The 25753-nt window shown below is 24.8% G+C and overlaps 2 protein-coding genes across 2 annotated transcripts in view; both read left to right on the top strand.

Annotated features, from left to right (window-relative positions):
• The window catches only part of LOC136080787 (multiple coagulation factor deficiency protein 2 homolog), a 119715-nt gene that overhangs the window by 22668 nt on the left and 71294 nt on the right, over positions 1-25753 (top strand). The window lies entirely within an intron of this gene.
• The window catches only part of LOC101239184 (F-box/LRR-repeat protein 7), a 66772-nt gene that overhangs the window by 22412 nt on the left and 18607 nt on the right, over positions 1-25753 (top strand). Inside the window, exons 6-10 of the mRNA XM_065797917.1 lie at positions 2795-2958; positions 4104-4258; positions 9662-9742; positions 10888-10999; positions 23810-23887. Of these exons, the coding sequence (XP_065653989.1) occupies positions 2795-2958; positions 4104-4258; positions 9662-9742; positions 10888-10999; positions 23810-23887 (590 nt within the window). The remainder of the gene's footprint in view (positions 1-2794; positions 2959-4103; positions 4259-9661; positions 9743-10887; positions 11000-23809; positions 23888-25753) is intronic.

Here is a 25753-nt window from a genome sequence, read left to right as displayed (position 1 = left end):
TTCATAACTTTTTTTTTTTTAAGAATTCAAAAATACTTTTAAGCAAAAAAGTTAATAAATAAAATCATTTTATCATACCATATCATAGTTTTAAAGGTGTAAGGGTTGTACAAATGTGTTTTTATGTTTATTTACAATTCTGTATGATAGCATTAAAAGTAGTATTATAAAGCCATAGCTGAGAATTTTGATAATGTTATAGTGCATTTTTTTAATAACCATATATACATGGTTTTAAATAATCATTTTTACTTTTTTTCTTAAATCGTTTTATTTGTTGTTTTTTAATATAGTATTTTTTGTTACGACCATCACGACACAAAAAACCATAAAAATGCTTGTAAAATATCAAGTAAAAAACAGCATATAACAATATCAATATGTGCTAAATACACACTCCAAATGATTTTTTTTACCATGTCATTTTCTGGATTAAGTCTGAAAAAGTTGCTTTGTTCAGAAGTGGTAAAAACTAAACATTATGACCGTCATGCTATGTTGAGTTAATTTTCAAAAAAAGTTTAAGACTTTAATGCTGTAACTTTTGCATACTAAATTATATTGCTTACTAAATTATATAATAGTATTTCACATTTCTGGAAAGTTTCAAGTCATTTTCATTTTCCATTTATTTTTAATAACTTAAAGAGTGTCAAATGTTATGACTGCCACTCTCACGGAATTAATCCACACACATACACACATGTATATATATATATATATATATATATATATATATATATATATATATATATATATATATATATATATATATATATATACATATATGTATATATATATATATATATATATATATATATATATATATATATATATATATATATATATATATATATATATATATACAGTGCTTCCAGAAAGTATTAGCGCACTCGTAATTTTTTTATTATAGACAACTTCAAATCAATATAAATTGTGAAGAAATTTTAATTTTGAATTAATTTTTTTTTTTTAATGAAAGATAAAACCAATTAAATTTAATTATGAGGTCAAATATTGTCAACCTGATTGTTTTTTTTATGAATTAATTAGAAGTTTAATGACTACTTGGAAAAATGTCCGAAATTAAGCATGCAAAAGTATTAGCGCACTCATTTAAAATGTATTAGCACACTCGTTTAATTCCTTTGAGAAAAACCTTTTTAGTTAATTTTTGTTAAAAACTCTCTGCTGATTAATAATAGTTAATAAAAAATATAAGAAGAATAAATTGAAGTGGCGGAAATATCTTTTGAAATACAGTTAGTTAAAACTTTAAAATTGCAACAACAAAAATATGGGTTTAAGGAGCATATCAATTGAAAGAAAGTGGCAAGTTGTTGGCCTGAAAAAACGAGGTCTCAGCAATCAAGAAATCGGACGTCAACTTAAAATCAGTGAATGCAGCGTTAGAATAACTCTCAAAAACTATAATGAGTTTGGAACAGCCAAAGACAAAAATCGCTCTGGTTGTCCCAAAAAATGTCAGAAAGGGACAAAAATAAAGTAATTATGCTCGCTAGACACAACCCAAACATGAGTATAGCCGAAATTGTCTCAGACTTGAATACAGCGTTAGGTGCACATCAAGATAGTCGATCAACAGTTAGCAAGAAGAAAAAACATTTCAATTCATACCTTGCAATAAAGAAGCCACTATTAAGTATCTAATACCGTCTCAAGAGAAGAAAATGGTGCAAAGAGAGAGCTGCGTGGACTGTAGAGCAATGGAGAAAAGTAATTTTCTCGGACGAGTCATATTTTGAACTTATTAATTACAAGAAAAGGGTTGTCGTGAGGAGATACAAAAACGAAAAATATAATCCTCGTTTTATCATGTCAAGAGTTCAAAGAGGAGGAGGTTCAATTGGCATTTGGAACTGCATTGCTGGATTTAGCAATGGACTGGTGCATCTTTACACTGATCGCCTTAATCAACTTTGATATAGAGAGATATTAGAAGATTATTTAAAGCCATCAATGGACGTTTTCAAGGCTGACTCCACCTGGCAATTTCAACAAGATAACCCTCCTTGCCACACAGCACGCTCATTGAAGCAATTCATGGAAGAAAAACGGTTGAATCTAATGCCTTGGCCTGCTCACTCACCTGATTTAAATCCTATTGAGAATCTTTGGAGTTGGATGGACTGCAAATTACAAAAAGTATGCCTTAAAAACAATGGTGGTCGCATAAAATATTAAACTTTCTTAAAATCTTTGAAAAACCATAAGTGCGCTAATACTTTTGCACACTTTTTTAATATTGTTTTTATCACTCTTATTGTATTCTTATTAAATTCAAGATAATAATAAAGAAATATCTTTTATATATTTGACAATGAGTATTTCTGCTTTATTTTATGAATAAGTTAAAAAAAAATTATCTATCAGCCTTTTATTGTTTTCGAATTACACTCATTTGAAGTTCACTTAGGTAAAAAAAATATGAGTGCGCTAATACTTTCTGGAAGCACTGTATATATATATATATATATATATATATATATATATATATATATATATATATATATATATATATATATATATATATATATATATATATATATATATATATATATATATATATATATATATATATATATATATATATATATATATATATATATATATTTATATATGTATGTATGTATGCATGTATGTATGTATGAATGTATAATGAAGTGAAAGCTTTCCTGAAATAAAATACATTAAAAAAGTTTTTTTGCGGAAAAGTTTACTTTTAAGACAAGATTGATTAAAAGAAATCTATAAATATTTTCAAAATTTTTAGGGAAAGTGATTAGAATAAAGCGCCATTGCTACATGACTGATCTTACTCTTTCAAAAATAGCTAAGCGGCATCCAGAAGTACTTTCCATCACACAATGTAATGGTAAAAGGCTGACAGAAGATGGACTAAAACATTTGTTTTTAGTTGTATCTGATTCTTTAAAGGTTTGTTTTTTACTTATCTAATCAGTTTGATATTTTTAATGGAACTATGTAGTCAAAACACATGTTGTAGTCAGATAAAACAAAAAAAATAAAAAAAATGTTATAGTTTTTACTAACCTTATATAATAAAATCAATGTAAAACAAACATAAAAAAGCAACTTGAATTAAATTTATTAAAATTAATTGTCTTAAACATAGTTTAGAAATTTTAACAGTAAATACAATTTTAAACCGGAGCGTTTCAAGTTTTTACAAGTTTAATAAAATTGATTTAAATTTATTATAATTTATTATTAAATTTAATATAAATATAATAAAATAAGTTAAAATTAAAAATTTTTAAAAACAAGAAGTAGAAAAAATTTAACAATCTGTTTTTATTATAAAACCTTCAAGTTTTTTATCTCAGAAAACCTTTAATCTTTAAACTTTTAAAAATCTTGTAAAACCTTTAACAGTATTATTAATAGAAGACTAAGATTCCATTTCTTATACATGGATCTGATTTTATTATCTCTCCCATGGATAAGGCAGAATCCTTTTCCAAGAAATTTTCCTATAATTTATTTTTTGAGATTAATGACTACTTTTTTGTTATCCCAGCAAAACAATAATTATTAAAAATCTAGAGATTGCCTTAACCTCTCTTACTATTGCCCAATCAGTCTCTTTACTATTATCTCTATTATTATTATCATGTGCGGCAGTGGTGTAGCGTAAAGCGTTCATTTCATAAGCAAGAAGTTTCCATTACAATCCCCATCATGTCTCTGGTAGTACCGCGCTCAACTTGTTTCTTCACACAGCAGCCTTGTTCGTCAAGGTAATTATTAGTCATGATTAGTTCTCAAGCAAGCAAAGACCTTTTATTTTTGAGGGAGTTAAATAATATTAAAAAAAACAAACAAACATTTTAATCTAGTTAATCTAGCTAGTATTCTTCAATAGGGCTAAATTTAGTCTAAGACCCACATAGTTATTGCATGTACTTTGACTTCCTCAAAAGAGAAGTTTTTATGTGTAAAAAAAAAATTTTTCACTTCCATTACTAACCTAAAAATACTTTTTAATTTATTGTTTTCATAATTTCAATATTTTTTAATTCATGGTTTAATTGTTGTTTTTTTGTTTTTTTTTAAATTAGGATTTTAGTATTAGTGGTTGCAGTGGTGGTGTTTTAAATAGTGAAGCTGTACTGTTGCATTTAGCTTCCCACTGTAAAAATATTGAAACTTTGGACATAAGTTGGAGCAATGTTACTAATATTGGTATAACAGCAATATGCCTTAATCTACCGAGGTAATTTTATAATAATGATAGAAATAATTAATAGAGCAAAAAAAAATTTAAATAAAATAATATAAAAATTTTATTATTTCTAAATATTTTATCTGAAAATAAGTAAATACTGAATTTAAATATTGAAATTCAATAAAATTAAATATTTTTAATTTTATTGAATTTTATATAGTTTTATTGAAATTTTAAATAGTTTTTATTGAAATATTATACTTCCTGATATTGTTATTATATATATATATATATATATATATATATATATATATATATATATATATATATATATATATATATATATATATATATACACACACACACACACATAGAGGCCTTGTTAAAAGGGTTACTCCTTAAGTAGCGTAAGCTATTTGTAATTTTACCTACACGTTAAGCCATTTGCATTATGCAAAAACTTTTTTCAATTAGATTTAAACAGTCTTTTGAAATAGTTTATGAAGAAAACATGTAAGCTGTAATTGTTGTAAAAAAATATTTTCACTACAATTATGAAATAATTTTTTTTTTTTATATAAAAAAACAGATAGTTAAATAAGTTTTTTTCTACTTTTTGTTTTTAAAAATTTGTAATTTAAATTTATATTATATTTAAATTAAATTTAATAATAAATATTAATAAATTAAAATTTATTTTATTAAATTTTTAAAATTTAAATTTAAAAAAAAATCTAAAACGCTTCATTTAAAAATTTTTTTTACTGTTAAAGTTTCTAAACTATGTTAAAGAAGAATGTTCTTTTAATAAATTTAATTCAAGTTACTTTTTTATGCTCATTTTGTATGCAACTGTTTTGTTTATTAACAAATTAATAATTTTTTTTCATCTTGTTACAAAAATGTTGATATACAAATGTGGTTAATTCACTTATAACTGGATAAATATGCATTTCTGGTTAAACCTTACCACTCTGTAGGAAAAATTATTTTAGATAATTTTTTTAGTAAACTTTATATAACAAAATTATGAAAAGACGATTTTTTTTAGTTTTGAAATTAATTTTTATCAAAAATTATTCCATTATCATTAATTTTTCATATTGACCATCATTTTTCAGAATGAACGTCAATTAGAAATGATTAACTAGTTTATGAGTGGTTGGTGAAAATTTTGTTAAAACTAAAATGTTAAAGAAAAATTCTTAATAGCTTTTTATTTTTTCATTTTTTTTCCATTTTACTATTTCACCACTAAAAAAACCTGTAAAACAATATGAAATTGAAAATATATGTTGAAGGGGAAAACTAAACAATCGCAAATTGCGATAGGCCAAAGTTGTTAAGTGATCTTGAAAGTATATTGTTTGAAACAAATGCTAATTTTTATATATCTGGGCAAAAAATTAAATAAAAAAAGGTTTAATCATGTTTTGAAACAATGTTGATACAATGTAATCCAGTCAAACAAATATCTTATTGATAACTAATAAACTTGATTGATAGTTTATTTAAAGTTGTTATAAGAAATAGTTTATATTATAGTTGATAAAAAGTTAAGTAATTGACCATTAAGAACTTCACTAATAAACAATTTCCCCTCATTAAAAAAAAAAACAATTAAAATGCGAGAAAGCAAAAATAAGACAATAATGTTGTATTATGAATGTTTTAAGAAATAAATATTATAAATAAAAGTTTTTTAAAATAAGAAAAAATTTTTTTCCAAAAACATTTTTTAATTTTTTTATTTTTTTTATAACAATTTAATTAAAGTACTTTAAAATATTTAATGACTTAAAAAATAAAACTTTTAATGATGTAAGTCAAATCTCAACAAAATCTCATAACAAGGCCAGTATATATATAAAAGTTTGACGTTCTATGGTCTCGCACTTGTGTGATTTAGACTGGTTTCTATAATGCCATTTTTTTCTTCTTATATGCTTTTATGGAAGAGTTTAAACAATTTTTTACAACGGTATTCTAAAAAATTGTTTGATCTCGGCATTAATCTGTTTTGCAGACAAAGAATATTTTTATTGTGATGCTATGTGATGTTTACAAGCTCTTTCAATTCTTACCCACAGTTCAATTGGAGTTTTTTATTTTTATCAGAAAACAATATCTCTGTTGCTTTATATCAGACAATCATATTTTTTAAGTTGCTTTATATCAGAGAATAGCATCTCTTAAGTTTATGAGCAGTCATGGTTTTAAATCAGAGAAGAAGGAAAAGTTTGTTGAAAGTATACAAGTGCATTCAAGTGGGATAGGGGTTCAAAATCAGTGGTTTTATTGCGCACATAGTACATACCTGCTAATATGATTTTTACACTTACAGCATGAAGTGGCTGGTGAACTTCAACTCAGACAAAACTCAATTTTTTTCAGCTAATTGTTATCCCAATAATCTAGACCTTGCTATATTTATGAACAGTAATGTACTCAATGAGTCATCTACCTTTTGTTTTCTAGGATTAACTCTTACTTCTGATCTTTTTTGGAAATCATCTAATCAATTGCAAAGTTAGAATCTGCTAAAGTTGTATCTCTTTATTGTGCTTTTTTATTTCTTACTTTCTATTCTATTCTTTATCTCTAAATCTCAAATCCATCCTTGTATGGAATACTGTTGTCATATCTGGAGTGGATCTTTAAATAATGTCCTTTCTTTTTTAGACAAAACGCAAAAAGGCATTGTAAACATAGTTGGACCTGCCCTTGCCGCCAACTTTGAATTACTGTCACGTTGTAATGTTGATTCTCTTTCTTTTCTATAAATACTATATTAGGCGCTGCTCTCAAGAGCTAGTGTCTCTTGTGCCATCTACTAAAGTTCATTCTTGTGTTACTCATCGTTCGATTATGTCTCTTCCTTTAACTGTGATTGTTCCTAAGTGCTCCAAAAATTCTTATTTGTCTAGTTTTTTTCCTCGAACATCAGTTCTTTTGAATTTGCTCCCTTCATCTTGTTTTCCTGATTCATATAACTTGCAGTCTTTTAAGTTGTCTGTTAGTCATCATCTTGCTCTATAAACTTCATCTTTTCTCTACCAGTAACTTTCAACTCTAATGGTGGTTGTTTGCAGCCTTGTTGGAAATGAAGATATTTAAAAAACCTGATGGTGATTTTTACATCTACTGGAAGTATTTAGATAAAAATACTCAGTCCTGATCTGCAAAACAAACCATTTTACATTGGTGTAATAGTTTGGGAGTTAGTTGCAAACAGTGGTACAATAGTTTGGAAGAGTAATATACACAAAAGTGAATGCCATACTTCTCGCTTTTCAACTTGTTCACATTTATACTTTTTATAGTTCTTATATTTTGTAGAATAAAATGCTTTGCACTAGTAATTTTATACTGAATAATATTCAGTCAGGAGAAATTAAAGATCTACAGATAAAGTTTGCTAGATTAGATTAGTGCCGATCAATGAACAATATATGCCAAATAAATTTATTGTTTAAAAAATTTTTTTTTTTTATACATAAAATTGCCAAACTCATATTATAGTTTTTTAAAACTCATATTATAGTTTTGTTTAAACAAAAATTGCATTTGAAAATATAAAAACCAAAAAAGGAAATGCAGACCAATAAAAAATTCATTCAATAACTTATTTAGTATAGCAATTTAAAATTTTTATACATACATAATTAAAACAAATAAAAGTTTTTTAAAACAAGAAAATTCAAACCAATTACTATCTCTATCAAATATCTTTTGAAGAACTAATCGGGTTGCAAATTGAAAAATTGAAGAACCAAAGGATATTGGATTCATGACATTTCAATTAAATCTATTTTATTTTTATACTTTCTGCATTTATTAAATTTATTCCCAGCCTTTTCTTTTTCTCATTATTATCTCATAAATATTTTAATTTTTAAGATGGTTTTGAAAGATAACATTTTGATATAATATTCAGAGATTACAGTTGGTTTTAAGTGTTTCAACTTTGATTTTTTTTGATTAAATAGTTAATTGTCTTATGAACAATCTGCCAAAAGTTAAGCCTGGTTGTCAGAAATTCTGTTTAATAAAAAATCTGTTCAGGTGTTAGCAGCTAAAACAGTTAGAATATCTTTTGAATCTGGTGCTATCCATAAAGCTGGTGATCTCGAAGATTAGATGATGTGGGTTGAGTTTTTTATCATAATTGAACAAAGTTCCAATTAAAGTTGCTAAGTCATTTCTGTTTTTTCTATATAATAATTTAATTGAAGTTTTTTTTTAAAATATAGCATGCTACTTAAGCAAACTTGAATGAACTCTCACTGAAAAAAAAAACTCTCACCAAGCTCTTAGTTTTATTATAATCAGAAATTTTGCTTTTAAATTTGATGAAAAGAAGTTTTTTTTAAAGTTAATGGTTACGAGGCCTCATAAGTCTGCATAAGTCCACATGTTTACATATATAATAGTAATGATTTTCAAATTCTTTTAAAATAATTTTTGTAAAAATTAAATGAAACTAAAACAAGTAAATCCTTTAAATAATTAAAATTAAATTCTTTATTAAAAAATTGAAATGATTATTTATTTTAATGATTGGTTTTATTAGAAATTTTTTTGTGGATAAAATCAAAATTAAAAGTTTAATTTTTTTTTAAATTTTATTAAAATTGCATTTCAAAAGTCAGCAGATTATATTAGTACTATTTTGACCTTAATTTGCAAAATTATATATATTGGTTCCTGGTCATGAAGTTAATTGATCTTATATTATATATATTGGAGCAAGGCTTCTTAGCTGTTTTGAAGTCAACTTAACTTGAAACAAGCAAACTCTGAAATAAAAACCCAAATTTAATTGTGGGTAAAGATTGGAGAAGCTTGTATTAATATAAAAAGTGTTGAAATAATAAAATACAATCAAAGAAAAAAATAAAAGCAATTTTTATATAGCTTAACATGGCTTAATATAGCTTTATTTCAATATGACATCACTGGTGATGTCATATTGAAATAAAGCCTTAGCCCAGTCTGCAGTATATACATTGCCTAGGTTTAAATGTGCAGTATCGACATGTATTGAATTACATGAAATAAAAAAATTGTTCCTTGTTTCATATTTTCTTTTTTCTTTTCTGAAAGAAAATTGTTTTTTCATCTATCAGCTATCTTTTGAATAGAAAAAAAGGTATTAGTTAAAGGATATATAATTATAAATAATTTAAATGTATAATAGATGCATAATAAATTTAAATTTAACAACAATAGACAACAAACCAGAATATAATAATTTAAATTAAAAAATTGCATATTAAAAACAATTTAATTCAATTGTTTACTCTTTTTTTTTTTTAACTAAAAAATAGTAAATCTTTATTCATATTTAATTTAAAAAATTTTTATTTAGATATTTTTTTTAATCCAGTAATTAAGAGGTTTTATATATTTATATATTAATATCTATAGATATATTACTTTATTTTTAAGAATTGTGTGTCTACTACTGAATGGCTGCCAAGGAATAACAAATGATTCTATTGTTCAAATTGCAGAAAAATATTCTGAAAGGTTGTTTTTTTATATGGTTTATACAGAAATAAGTTTTTTTAAATTCAATTCAATTAATAGTTGTAAATATTATGTTTTGCTATAGTTTTGAACAAAGTTTTTAAAGAAACAAATAAAATTTTAAAATTAATTTTGTTATAAAGATTTTAACTAATTTGAAAAATTAATTTTCAAAGGATTTTCGAGAGAGAGCAATACTAGGAATTCTTGATTAACTGCATAACTGCAACAAAATTCAAGAATTTCCAATTATTAAATAAAGTATGCATTCATTACTACAATAAAAAGTATGGGTTTACAATTAATCAAATATATATATATATATATATATATATATATATATATATATATATATATATATATATATATATATATATATATATATATATATATATATATATATATATATATATATATATATATATATATATATATATATATATATATATATATATATATGATGAACCTACTGATGGTGAAACACAGTGTAGAAGAAATCAAAAATTAGATAAGTGTTTTGACTAATTTATTATTGCTCTGTTCTTTTAGTACATTGAGCACTCTGTTTGTAGAATACACTAACATAATATATATATATATATATATATCAGGGATGCGGAGTCCCAAAAAGGACTCTGGCTTTAAAAGTCACAAAAAGATTACTTCTTTCTAGTTTTTGGTATCCAGGAGCTTTAAAAATATAAAAAAACGTATGGGCTACTGATGGGGAAAAAATTTAGACTTACAGATCAGAAGAACAATCAATTTTTGAACTCCGGCCTTAGGTATAATGGCGGCAAGGACTCCAGGACTCCGGGCTTAAAAACAATAAGTTCCAAGTCATTAAATGTCATAACTTCTTTTTTTATTGCAGATCATTAATCAACCAACATTTTTAGAGCTTCTGGACACCAGAGACCATAAAAAAATAAAGTTATAAAGCCGGAGTCCTTTTGGGACTCCGCATCCTTGATATATATATATTCTTTTTTTCTAGTAGTTTTTGTTCAAGATATAAAATATATAACTTTTTTTTTTAATCATACTAATATAAAATACACATTACCTTTTTATTTAACTATAAGTATGTTAATAGGTTCTTGAAACTTAATAAGTTTATTGTTGCAAAAGTTTTTTTTTTTTAGTCTTAAAATGCTGGAAATATTTGGTTGCTTTAATGTTTCACCACAAACAATCAATAAACTAATTGAAAAATGTTTTCATATTAGAAAGTTAAATCTTGGTCAGTGTCATAAGGTATTAATTTGGTATTATATATAAAAAGCTTTTCTCTTAGCAAATGAAAATAACTTTTTCTAGACATGGTTTTTACTTCGGATTTCAAAAATTTTTCTAATACAAAGGAGCAGATTTTAGATGAGCTTGAGCAGAAAAGTTTGTTTGTGTACACCAGCAGCACAGAAATAAATTAGCTATCATTAAAAAATATGGTTATAATTAAATTCATCTTCCAATTGACCCAAATTTAATATTTTCAAAATATCTCAAATATTTTTTCTCAGTGAAAATCTCTTTGTGCATCCCTTTAATATGTTCTTTATTGCAAAGTAACATCGCACTAGAAAAAATATTATATCTCTATCAAAAAAAACTCTTTATAAAAAAAGTTTAAGATTTAGTTAATAAAGCCATTATTTCCCAGTTTTGTAAAGAAAATTTCTTTTGTAAAGAAATATTGTAAAGAATATTTCTTTTATAAAGAAAAGTACTTTATTTCTAATGCAATAATACTTCAACCTGATGGTTCTCTTAGTACAGATGGTTGTACAAAATTGCATTTGTTAAACAAAAATTTTGTTACCTATAATGGTATTGTACTTGTCTTAGATTTAGAACACAAAAATTCCTTAAAAATGTAATATTCTCTTACAGTTCTGTAGCTTTGTTTTCACAAAAGTCTTCTTAAATTCCTTGTTGGATATTCTGCTATTTTTCTGTTTGAATTGCCATTGTCAAAAAAGGTTATACCTAAAATCTGGAAAACTGATATAGTATGTCCAATATTTAAGAAAGGAAACTCATCTTTAACCTATTTTACGACATGAATTGTTTTTAAAGTTATGGAATAAATCATTGCAGAAAGCATTATTTACTCAGCAGTAAGTTAATTTCTGTGCATCAATGCAGATTTTAAGGTGTAGATCCGCATGGCCTTAAACAATTGGACCACTACTGTTAATAACAAAACAATAGTTGATGTCATATATATAGTTTTTGAGAAAGTCTTTAATACTTGTCTTAATTTATCTATTGGTGCTAATAAGCTTTTCCTCAGAATCGCATTTATTTTTGTTTCAAAGAGTTTCAGCACCAATAACAAGTTTATCCTATCAAATAAACAACACCATTTTTGCTTTACCCTGCAATTTATGTCTGCTTCATACTGCAGAAAACGAACTTCATTGCAAACAGCCAAAACTCTTACCACACCCAAATTTATAAAGCACTAATATTTTTGATCAATTAGTATGGATAGTGAGAGTTGGCGATTTAACCTACGCGATTTAACCTAAGCCATTTAACTTACACCAAAAATTTTTTCAATTAAAATATTTAAACAGTTATTTGAAATAGTTTATGCAGAAAACATTAGGCTGTAATTAGTTATTGTCAAAAACAATTTCAATTGTGAAATAATTTATTTATTTTTTGACAAAAAAACAGGAAGTTTAATTTTTTTTTTACTTTTAAAATTTCCAAACTATGTTAAAAAAAAGAATATTCTCTTTATCAAATTTAATTTAAGTTATTTTCGTTTTACATTCAACTATTTTTTTTATTTATTTATAGTTTCTTTATTTTTTATTTTTGCTGTTTTTTTTGTTGTTTTTTTAAAAAAAAAATTGTTTTATCTAGAATTTAAATAAAATGTTTATTTTGCCAGGTTTTTTTTAATTATTATTTCATCTAGTTTAAAGCATTTCTTTTACTGTTTTTATTTTAATTTAAATAGCAAAAAAAGGGATGAGTTTTTAAATTGCACATTATTACGCACTTTATACGCATTAAGCACTTTATTTATTTGCACAAATAAAGTGGTTAATGTTCTCAATAAACAGAACAATAATAAATAAGTAAAAACACTTATCTAATTATTTCTTCAACAGGCCTGTCTATGAAATAATTAGATAAGTTTTTACTAATTTATATATATATATATACATACATACATAGAAGTAATCAAAAATTAGCTAAGTGTTTTTACTAATGTATATATATATATATATATATATATATATAAATTTATATATACATATATATATATATATATATATATATATATATATATATATATATATATATATATATATATATATATATATAGAGAGAGAGAGAGAGAGAGAGAGAGAGAGATACATATATACATATATATATATTTATATATATATATATATATATATATATATATATATATATATATATATATATATATATATAGATATATATATATATATAGATATATATAATTAGATATATAGATATATATATATATATATATATATATATATATATATATATATATATATATATATATATATATATATATATATATATATATATATATACACTGCCCGGCAAAAGTTTCCGGTCACTCTGTTTTTTGTAAAAAAAACGTATAAAAAAACAAGTTAATTAATTACAATTAATCAAATATCATTACAAATAATTACAAACTAATCAACATGTTTAAACCTATGATAAAAATAAATAAGTTTTTGCAATATAACACGAATAAAAGTTTTTTTTTTTTTTCATCAAAAAATTAACTCTTTTTTTTCCTTACTGCACAAACAAGTTTTGGCATATGTTTGATTAGATTATCTAAATAAATTAGAGAAATATTTTTCCACACTCGTTGCAAAATTGACCACAAATGAGTTGTTGATATAGGACACTCTTTTCTTAACTTACGATCCAGTTGTTCCCATAGTAAATCCATTGGGTTGAGATCAGGGGATTGTTGGTACCATGTCATAATATTGAGTTCTCAGCAAGCTTTTTTTTGCAAGTAGTTTGTACAGTATTTAGCTGTGTGTTTTGAGTCATTATCCTGTTGCATGGTAAACTCGTAGCCAATTAGACGTTTTTCACAAGGCACAGCATGTCTACATAATATCTTATGATATCCGTTCTTATCAAGAATTTCATTTATTTTCACGAGATTACCAACCTGATTAAAAGCAAAACAGCCCCACACCATTACTGAACTTTCACCATTTTTGACAGTAGGCTGTATACACTGTGGATGAAATTTTTCAGTAGCTGTTTGTCGCACATAGATCCGTCACTTTGTTCCAAAAACAAGAAATTTGGATTCATCCATCCACTATACATTTTGCCAGTCTATACCTGTCCAATTTGAATGTGCTAGAGCCCATTGAAGCTTTTTTTTCCGATTTATTGGTTTTAGAACAGCTATTCTACCATTTAAGTCAATAGTTTTCAAGCGACCTCTTACAGTTCTTTCTGAAATAGTTTTATTATGAGCAGCATTGAAATTAGATGTTATTTCTTGGGCTGTTAATCTTCTATTTCGTTTACATGAGAGTATAATTGACTTGTCTTCAGCCTTTGATGTTTTGCAGGGACGTCCAGTTCTTTTCCTATCTTTATTTGTACCAGTACATTTAAACTGACGAATAGCATCACTCACTGTTGATTGCGCTTTTTCAACAATTTTTGAATATATCTAGTAAAACAACTTTTTTTTTTCCAGATCAACAATTCAAGAACGGGTTTCTAGTGATAAATTACATTTCTTTGGCATTTAAATGACATTTTATATCATTTACTAAAATTTTAGTCTAAAAAAATTCAAAACCCATTTTTATAAACTAGAAATTAAAAAATAATATCAAATTTTATTCAGCTATATAAAATATTAACTAAATTAATTTATTAATCCAATATATTATATTAACTTCAACGAAATTATGCTTTGATGACAAAAGAACAGTTTAATTTTATTTACAAATTTTTTACTAAGTATGTTCAAGCAAATTTATAAACCAAAAACGAAGAAAACATAGATTTTGCATTTCATTGTTAAAATCACATTAGCACATCTTAATTGAATTATTATATGGCTTATATACAATTTTAAAAGTTAATATTAAATTATTACAAGTTTATTTAAAACATTAGCGCATCTTAATCAAATTAATTTATGACTTAAAAAAATTTAAAGAATTTAAATTTAACTTAAAGAATTTTAAAATTTAATATCAATTATTATAGGTAAAAAACTATTAAAACTGCAAGTGAAACTTTTGCCAGGCAGTGTATATATACAGGCCTTGTTAAGAAGTGTTATGCTGTTTGTAATTTACTTACAAAATTGCAATTTTACCAACATGTTAAGCCATTTATATTGCACCAAAACTTTCTTCAATTAGAATATTTAAACAGTCTTGAAAAAATTTATGCAGAAAACATTAGGCAGTAATTAATTTTTGTAAAAGTCATTTTCACTGCAATAGTGAAACGATTTTTTTTTTGATAATAAATCAGATACAGTAGAATCACATTAACTCTGACTCTAAAAGGGTACATATATATTTTCCGACTTAGCAAATGTCTGATTTAAGTGAAGCTTAAATTATGTCAGATTTCTGAAAATGTCTGACATCTAGATTGCGAGACTTATCAAATGTTCTTAATATATAAATATTATGTACATATATATAGAACTATATAATTTTATGTGAAAAATATATATTTTTGTACATAGACTATAAATGAAAAAAGTGTGAAATTGATGTTTGTTTGGTTAATTAAATTAATTTGGTACTTGCATTTCAACGATCATATGACTTCTTGATCCATCAACTGCAAACATACTGTTTTGTTTGGGGAAAAAAGTAGAGTGTGATCGATTTAAGATCCTCAATATTCGGATGAGCGGTACAATTATCAAAAACCAATGTTATTAATGTAAACTTTTTGTCGTTTTCTCTAACCCTCTCATCAAACTATCCAGGGTTCATCCAGTTTTTTTTTCTGCACGGTAATGGCATGGAGTGCTTCTAATTCCTTTTAAAGAAATGGGGTTTATTTGGTTTTACAATAACAAACATTTGGAGTTTTTCTTCACACATGTTAGCTTCAGAAAGCCAAATTAGTTGTATCTTGCTTTTTTACCTCTTCTTACCTCCATTACATTTCTCACCTTTTGAATGCATACTTTTTTGGAAGTACTTTATAAAACAAACCAAGTCATCAAACCAACTTATCTGCATTAAATATATCACTCGAGTTGTAATGAGACAATATTGAAAGCAAAGTTGTTTGCCTCCAAAAAGCGGTCATTTCATTGGTGCCATCTTTACTTTCACCTATGAAAAATCTTTACTTTCACCTATGAAATATAAAAAAACTATTTTAAAATCAGCTCAAATTTTATTAGCTATAATTTTAGACTTTATTTTCTTTTCATGCTGTTTCATGCAGCTTCATGCTGTGTGTGGTAATGAGCCAACTGCATTTTAATTATACTTTAATTAAATTAAAAAAAAAAGAATTGGATTGATAAACTATTGACCTGGCCAATGAAAATGAGAGTTCCATGCTTATTATTATTTATTAGACAAATGGCTGAAAAATATGTAAATATTTATGAAAAAATAAAATGATAAAATACCTGATATTGTTTTAAATGATACATTGTTTCTTTTTTTCCATCTATCTAACCAAAGCTATCAGTTAAAAATGTTTAGTTTGTTAAATTATATTTCATGCAAAGATATTTATTTTTCAAATGTTTTCAAAAGTTTTGAATTTGAATTTTTAAATTAATAGTCATTAATTAATAGAATTTATTCGAAAAAATGAATAAAAAAAAAAGATTACTTAAATTATATTTGGCGCTAAGGTATTTTATTTTGGAGTGTTCTTAGTTTGGAATTTTCATTGAAGTATTAGAATTTTATTATTATATGCACTTATATATTCAAAATAAAAGTCCTAGTTAAGCAGAGCTTTTTGCTGAAGGTACCTCAAGAAACGGACGAGTTAGAATGGTCCAACTTAACCAGGGTACGACTTAAGCGGATGATTTTATAGAAAGTTGATAGAAAAAGTTTAAGGGGAATTGAAAATCTGTTCCACTTAGTGTTCCACTAGTAACTTACTTACACTAGTGATCTGTGATTCTACTGTAGCTAAATAATTTATTTTTCTGCTATAAAATTTTAATATAAGTTTGCTTTATTATATTTGAACTAAATTTTGAATATAATAATATTGAATATTAATAAATTTAAATTTATTTTATTAAATTTGATTTAAATTTTAAAACTTTGAAAAAAACTTTAAAAAGTTTTAAAATGCTATGTTTTACAATTTTTTTTACTTTTCAAAATATTCAAATTATGTTTATGAAAAGAAAATTTTTTAAAATAAATTTAAGTTACTTTAAAATGTTTGTTTATTCAACTATTTTGTTTATTTATAATAGTTTCAAATCAACAAATTTTTTTTATCCCATTACAAAATTGCTAATATACTAAAGTGCTTAACGCACTTATAACTGTATATTGCCGAATAAACCACAATCAAGCAAAATTATTGTAGGGAATTTTTTTAGTAAACTTTATATAACAAATTTATGAAAATATGATTTATTTTAGTTTTGAAAATTGCTTTTTAACAAAAAAATTTTCATTATCATTAGTCTTTCAGATTGGTCATATAATGAATGTCAATTAGAAATGATTAACTAGTTTATGAGTAGTAGGCAAAGATTTAAAAAGAAAATTGTTGATACTTGTTATTATTTTGGCCATTAGAAATAAACAATTTGTTACCTATAAACAATTGCCGCTCATTAAAATAAAACAAATAAATTGTAAGAAAGCAAACATAAATAACAATAATTTTATAAATATCTTAGAACCCATTTTATTTCCTCAATGTGTAAATTAATAATAATGATAATAATAATAAAAAAGAGTTTCATTTACTTATTCTAAAATAAAGCAGTGTTACTTAAACTTATAAAAAAAGAAATGTTAAGTCATGAACTTTAGCCACAAAAAAGAAATATTAAGTCATGAGCTTTAGCTAAAAAAAAGAAATGTTAAGTCATGAACTTTAGCTAAAAAAAATTAGAACCATTTTATTTTTAGTTTACCTTGTGCCTAATTAGGATTAATATGCATTTAAGATGATAAAGCATCAAGCTGTTTGCAGGCAACAACAATCAAGCAAGAAATGATGGAAATAATATCCACCTTGTTAATATTTTAAAAATTATTTTGTGGTCAAAAATTGGAAAGTGTTGTTTGGCTGTATATTTGTATTCATTGAGCATTGAATCTGTCAATTGAAACCCTATTGAATGTATCATTTTAATCTAAGATATTAGGTTAATTGTGGCTTCCTATATAAAACTTTCTAATCATTCTTTTATTGCAGGCATAGCAAATTCATATGCTTACTTACTCTTTAAGCCCTTTATTAGAAACAGTTCTCAACTTTTGATAAGAGTCTACAAAGTTTATGTTCAATCAATTCTAGAATCATGTACACTTGTCTGAATCTCTCAAAAGATGTATGTAATATAGAAAAGGTTCAGAAATATAACACAAGAGTTGTCTGTAAATGGGTTTTGTATTTCTTATAATGATTATGCTTCAAGACTTATTACCTTCAATATTAACTCTCTTGAATGTCATAGAAAAACTTTCAACTTTATAATGACCTACAAAATAATACACAACCTTGTGAACTTACCTTTTTCAGAGTTTTTTTACATTTACTCCTACTCAGTGTTCAACAAAATTCTCTAAAATTTATTCAACGTAGCTAACACAACAAAGGTATACAGTGATTTTTCTTCTGCAAAAGAAAAATTAAAATGTGGATTTTTTTACCTGATGATGTTTATTCATTTTTATTGTGTGTTTAAATCAAATTTAAAATCATGCAATATTCAGTAATTCTGACAAATTATTACAGTATACACTGTATTACTTTGTCTAACTTGGTCTTACATAAGAGCAATTTTTATATTACCTGTATCACCTTCTTGTATATTTCTTTGTTGCAGTTAAATTAAAAATAAACAAAAATAAATAAGCACCCCCTTAAAAATAATATTCAATAATACATTTAAGGGTTACTCTCAATCGTTAGTAATATTATGTTTAAATAACCATATATATATATATATATATATATATATATATATATATATATATATATATATATATATATATATATATATATATATATATATATATATACATATATATATATATATATATATATATATATATATATATATATATATATATATATATATATATATATATATATATATATATATATGTATATATATATATATATATATATACATTTGTAAGAATTCACCCATTTGTTGTGAAACTAGGTTTGAATCTAAAGGCTATTCTTTTATGTGCTTTCACTTCACTTTATTGCTTTTCTCTTTGTTCTATATTGCTCTCCTTCATCTCAAGACTACACTCTTTTTGATGCTCTTTCTGAGCAAGCCCTCTCTCTTTATCCATCAGCCAATATAGTTGTTGCTAATAACTTTAATGGTTATCACATTGAATGGCTTGGCCCTAGTGTCAGTGACTTTGCAGCCATTAAGACGTCTGTTTATTACTGCTAGAAACCATTGTAAAAAGGTTTTGTCTAATGCCAAAGCCCGCTATTCTTATCATAAGCAAGGTTTTTGAATCTTTAATTAACTAACACTTAATATCTTGTCTTGAATCTTATAACTTCTTGATCTTCTCATTCTACAGCTGATTTGCTAACAGTAATAACTAATAGGTTTTATTGTGCATTAGATAGAGGTGGAGAGGTTAAAGCTATTGCTCTTGACATTTCTAAAGCTTTTAGAAGTTTGGCATGCTGGTCTTTTCCATAGTTTTCTTCTTATGGTGTATCAGGTAACATTTCTATGATTATTGAATCCTTCCTTACCAACCATTGTATAAAAGTTGTCCTTGATGGGCAGCACTCTTCTTTATATCTTGTAACTTCAGGGGTTCCTCAAGATTTTATCCTTGGCACTATACTCTTTTTAATATACATTGACAATCTTCTGGATGTTCTCACATCTAAGGTGGCATTGTTCGCTGATGATACTACTATTTTTCTTGTCTTGATAAGAAGCTAACACTCTCTGATTGCTTGGAGGGGGCATTTGAGCTTGAAAAGGATCTTACTTCTGCTACAGCATGGGGCTCACAGTGACTGGTGAACTTTAATTCAGATAAAACCCAATTTTTTTCAGCCAATCGTTATTGCAATAATCTTCCTTTTTTTATGAACAGTAATATACTCAATGGGTCATTTACCCTTCATCATCTAGGATTAACTCTTATTTCCAATATTTCTTGGAAACCGTATATCAAATACATTGCAAAATTAGCATCTACTAAGCATCTGCTAAGGTTGCATCTCTTTAATGTGCTTGCTACTTTCTTACTCCGGATTCTATTCTCTATCTCTTTAAATCTCAAATCTGTCCTTGTATGGAATACTGTTGCTATATCTGGGGTGGATCTTCTAATGATGCCCTTTCTCTTTTAGACAAGGTGCAAAAATGCATTGTAAACATAGTTGGACCTGCTCTTGCACCCAACCTCCAACCATTATCACATAATGTAGTATTGCTTCTTTTTCTCTTTTCTACAAATACTATAATTAGACTTGGACAGGGATGGTGTGCACACACACGCTGTAGCTGATCACACTTATAATTTTTTTTCTTTACAATTTGACCACAGCAGTTTCAATATTTTTACAATTTAAATGCTATAAAAAAATTGTTACATTATGAATAACTTTTAATCGTTGATCTTTTCTAGAATTATTATTTTATCTGAAGGCTTAAAATAAGATAAAAAATTAATTATTGTAATTGTTTAAAATAAACGGATTTTGTGTAAACAAACATTTTTATTTTATATTTTTTTTTATGTAGGCATGTATTTTTTATGATAAATTTAAATGTTTGAAACTATTTTCCTATGTCTTTCGAAAAATATTTTGAAAAATTATTTTTTTAGTTACTTTAAATTATGAATAATTTAAAGTAACTTCCGTTGCTATGAAATGATTCAATTGCTTTATTTTTTTTTTGTTTCTGTTTTTAAAAACAGTTTGTAGCTTGTTTCTTTAACTTGACTAACTAATCAAATGCTTAAAAATTACTATTTTTAATAAACAATAAAATGGTATTCTTTTTAACAATTTTTTTCTTTTTTGCAGCTTTTTGGAAAAAGTTAATGTTTATGCAATTTAAAAATAATATATAAAACTTTTTAATAATTTAAATAAAATTTGTTTAATTATTAAACAATTTTAAAAGTAATTTGTGGAAGCGTTTTGCGTAACTTTAATAAAACGTTTAGAAAGATAAGTTTTAAAGTAATTTATTTTAAATACAATTAAAAATGTAACAAAAAAAAATTTTTGCTTTGAATTTAAGTTTTTTGAGCTTTTATTTTAGTGCTAATATATTTTCTTTTCGTAAGGAATTGTTTGCTTTTTTCATAATTTTTTTAAATTTTCTTTGTAGTTTATGTTTAGTTAGTGTTTCTGTTTTTAAGCGCATTTCTTAATCATTTCTAAATCATCTTCAGTCCTGGTCAAGTTGTCAAAAAAATAAATCAATTCCTGTCCAAGCCTGTATAATGAGCACTGCTCTAAAGAGCTAGCGTCTCTTGTTCTATCTACTAAAATTCGTCTTACTGGTCATTCAATTAAGTCTCATCCTTTTTCTGTGACTGTTCCTAAGTGCTTGAAAAACTCTTATTTGTCTAGTTTTTTTCCTCGAATATCAGTTCTTTGGAATTCGCTTCTTTCATCTTGCTTTCCTAATTCATATAATTTGCAATCTTTTATGTTGTCTGTCAATCGTTATCTTGGTCTACAAACTTCATCTTTTCTCTTCCAGTAACTTCCAACTCTAATTAGTGGTTGCTTGCAGTCTTGTTGGAAGCAAAGATGTTGAAAAAAAAAATCCTTTTAGTAAATTAGATCATATTTAAAAACAATTACAGTCAGCATTTACATAAAGCATAAAAGAATTACTGCAAATATTACAAACTTGCTAAAATTACTCATCTTAAAACAGTTGCAATAACAGTATTTTACTACAATTAGAATCTTCAAGGTTTTTTTTACAATTAAAAATTTTTGTTTTTTAATTTATGGCTCCTAAGTGAAATTTTAGATTTCAGTTGACAGAAATCTGCTATACAATTTAGTTTAAAAGTTTAAAAAGATACACGTCTGAGAATTTTTAAATGACTTTGATTTTAGCTAAATTGCATCTTTTACTTTACTGTCTAAAATTTCTAATACCTATGACTCTGGCTTCTGCTTTTATCTCTGCCTGATGCTCTTCCAAGATTGTAAAAAGTGAGTTTTTAATGACGTGCAATTGTGGCTGAATTTTAAAAAAATTGTTGATACATTTTGTTATCTTACTGTCACCTGAGTAATTTTGATATATCTAACAAAAAGCATTCTAGAATAGACATGCTAGATTGTTCCAGTTTAGCAAGTGTTTTTGAGAAAAGGTCATCTTTCAGAACTTGTTTTATCTGAAATCCAATAAATATACTCTCTTTCAACTTTGCTTTTGTGGTTTTATAAAGTTTTTTATTAATATATCAAACTCTTTGGAGGTTTTTTTTATGTTCTATTGTTTTTTATACTCTTTTATACTCTTTTATACTTGTTTATATTCTAGTGTGTTTGCAAAATGTTTTATTTAACTTTATATGAAGGGACACAATATGAAATAGGTTAAGTCTGAATGCTAGACTATCCTGCGAGTTATGATGCTCAATTCGATTCATCAAAGTGGATATCAATTTCTAGACTTACCAAGAAACAGCAATAAATAACAGTATTAATAACTTCAATCTTTAAAATGAAAATGTAAATAAAGCTTAAAAAGCATCATGGTCTTATGAGTTTTCTGATTGGCTTTGAACTTTTATCATAAAATGTCAACAAACATAACAGGATGAATGCAGTAGAAACAAGAAACACAAAGTATTTATAAATCTTTTATAAACAACAGCATCAATCAAGTTTTTCATATTTTTTTATGGTTCAGTAAGATGGAGAGAATGTATATTAGAAATAGAAAAGTTTTAATATTAAAGTATATAATTATTTTTCCATATATGTAATATTATTTATATATATTATATATATATATATATATATATATATATATATATATATATATATATATATATATATATATATATATATATATATATATATATATATATATATATATATATATATTAAATTAATTATAATTAATTAATTTTATTGTATTTTATTTTTGGTTTCATGTTTTTTAATTCTCGTCTTTTATTCTTGATTATTTAATTCTTGATTTCCTCCTAGAAAAGGTATCAATAAATACCCAGCATGATGATGTCTTATGGAAATAGCTATCTGTGAGGGCTTCAGTAAATTTATTAACTAAGGATTTTACTATTTCAGCTTTAAATTGTGGTAAACAAACAAAAGGTCATGTTAAGTATAAGATTGTTTTAAAAATTAAATTATAAAAAATTATAATCTTTTCCAAATACTGAAGATTTCATCAAAAATTTTTGTAATATTTGTTTAAATGATTTTCAACCCAGTTTAAAATTGAATTTAATTATCACACGGTATTATAAAATGTGTATATAATGGGGCAATTTAACTTTTAACAGTATTAATATTAAAACTGAGTTCAAGTTACATTTATTAGCATTTAAGCATTTTTGTTATGCAACAAAAGCTCATAACAAGTTCTGTATTTATTTATTATTATAATTAGATTTAAAAAAAATTTATTTATCAAATTTTTTTGAATTAGCTTATTTAATTATTTTCATTTTTTTGTTGTTTTAACTACCACTACACTAATATTGAATCTAAAAATTAAAATTTGTATAAACTGTTGTATATACTGTTGCATATACTTTAGCTTATATTGTATTATACTTTCATTCATTTCACCAAATAAAGTAGTTTTAATATTTATTGCAGGTAACCAACAATTCAATATCATTAATTGCAAAATATTTAAAAAAACTTCAAAGTCTTGATATCAGAGGGTGTATGCAGGTATGTTGTTTGAAATTATCTTTTATTTTAAGAATTTTTTTATGTTATTTAAAATTACTTTCTTCTATTGAAGTTTTTTAAATTAAATACTCAATTTTCTTAATTTTACAGTGTTTTCAGCATATGTAATAAAGTGTATAGATTTTAAGTTAGTAAATTATAAAATGATTAATTTTGTTAATGTATTAAATTGTACATTAATTCAGTAAATGTTGGTTTTTTACAATTTATTAAAATTAAACTTTTTTTATGATTTATATTAAACTTGTTTTGTTACATAATTATATATTTTAATATCTAAGTTTCATCTTTAGAATTAAGTCATAAATTATATCGTAAAAATGAATATCATAAAAACCTTTTCTACACTTTAGTTTTCAAGCCTCATTCTAGCTCACAGATTTCTTGCTTTTTGTTTCTTTAACAACCAGGACTTTAATCAATTAGAAATTTTTGGTCTGTCAAGGGTTTAAAGAGAAAGGGTTAAAGAAGAGAAAAACAAAGCTATATTTGGTGGCTCCTGAATTTAATAAATAAGCAAGTAATAAAAAAATATATATCCTTATCCTTGTGTATTTAGATTGATGCTACCTTTTGTTTGAAAATGCTGTGTTAAAGGAAAAACTAATAAATTTGAAACAAAGTTTTTTATTTTTTGCATATTATGTACTTGCATGGCGAGATAATACCTCCCAAAACCTGAACCCTAAGTGAATGTGTGTGCTGAAGTCACCAGCAACTTTTTATTTCAGTATGACTAGGATATCCAAGGCTGGATAGAAAATAAAAACCAGTATATAAGATTATAATACTGGATTAACAGTATTAAAACTTTTATTAAAAAAAAAATTTAATTATTTTAAAATAAAGTAAATAATTTTACAAATGTTGGAACTTGAAAATCATGCAAATTTATAGATTTATTCAGTAAAACTTTTTTTTTTATTATTCATTTTGCAAAATACAATTTTTGATCAAATGTTTGATCATTGCTAATTTTTTGGTGTGGTGGATTTTGAAAGTTCATTACCTAAATTTAATGCTTTCAATGATTTTTGAAGGTCATTGGATGTTATAAAAGTTCTGAATGGAAGCCCATCAAGTGCTGTCATTCTAGCTAAAATTGCTGCCAGTGAATCTTTTGTAGCATTTTTAAATTATTCATTTTTAGATTATTATTTTTAAATTATAAAATTATTTTATTAAATTTTGGATGAGGCATTTAGATTTTGTACTAGATTCGCTAAGAAGTTCATCAGCATCTTAGTTTTGTAATGTTACATCATGTTTGGTTTTTTAATTTGTGAAGGCTGTTTGTGGAGCAACCTGCTGTTATGGAGCCACTAACTGCTGTTTTTATAATTTTCGCTCAATTCTTACACTTTGCATTATGCTATTTTTTATCTTTGAGAAAGAAAAACTAAACTAAATTTTTATCTTTTGAATAATAAATAAATATATCTTTTTGAATAATAAATAAACTTCCTAATCTCACTTTCCATTGGCTAAATTAACTAAAGCTTATAAATATCTGACTGATTTAAATTTTTAATACTTAAATTAACTGAAGTTTAAATATTGAAGTTTAAACTTACACATTAATTATATAAAGTGATCACTATGTGGTTCAAACAACATTCCTGTCAGTCTTTATTAAAGTAAATATTGAAGTCTGGAACTTCAATGCTATTTGACAAGTGCCTTATTGAATATTGTTTGCCTGTTAACTGTAAAATGGCATCAGATAATATAATGAGCTGTCTTCCTGTAAATTGTTTTCCTTTTTGTGTTTTGTGTTTTTTTTTTCTTTTCCTGTTAGTGTTTTTTTCAAGAATTTTCTTTAAAAAGAACATACTGAAAATGAAT

Source organism: Hydra vulgaris, chromosome 05 (assembly GCF_038396675.1).
Source record: "Hydra vulgaris chromosome 05, alternate assembly HydraT2T_AEP".
In the NCBI taxonomy this organism is placed as follows: Eukaryota; Metazoa; Cnidaria; class Hydrozoa; order Anthoathecata; family Hydridae; genus Hydra; species Hydra vulgaris.
This window is presented reverse-complemented; position numbering and strand designations above follow the sequence as displayed.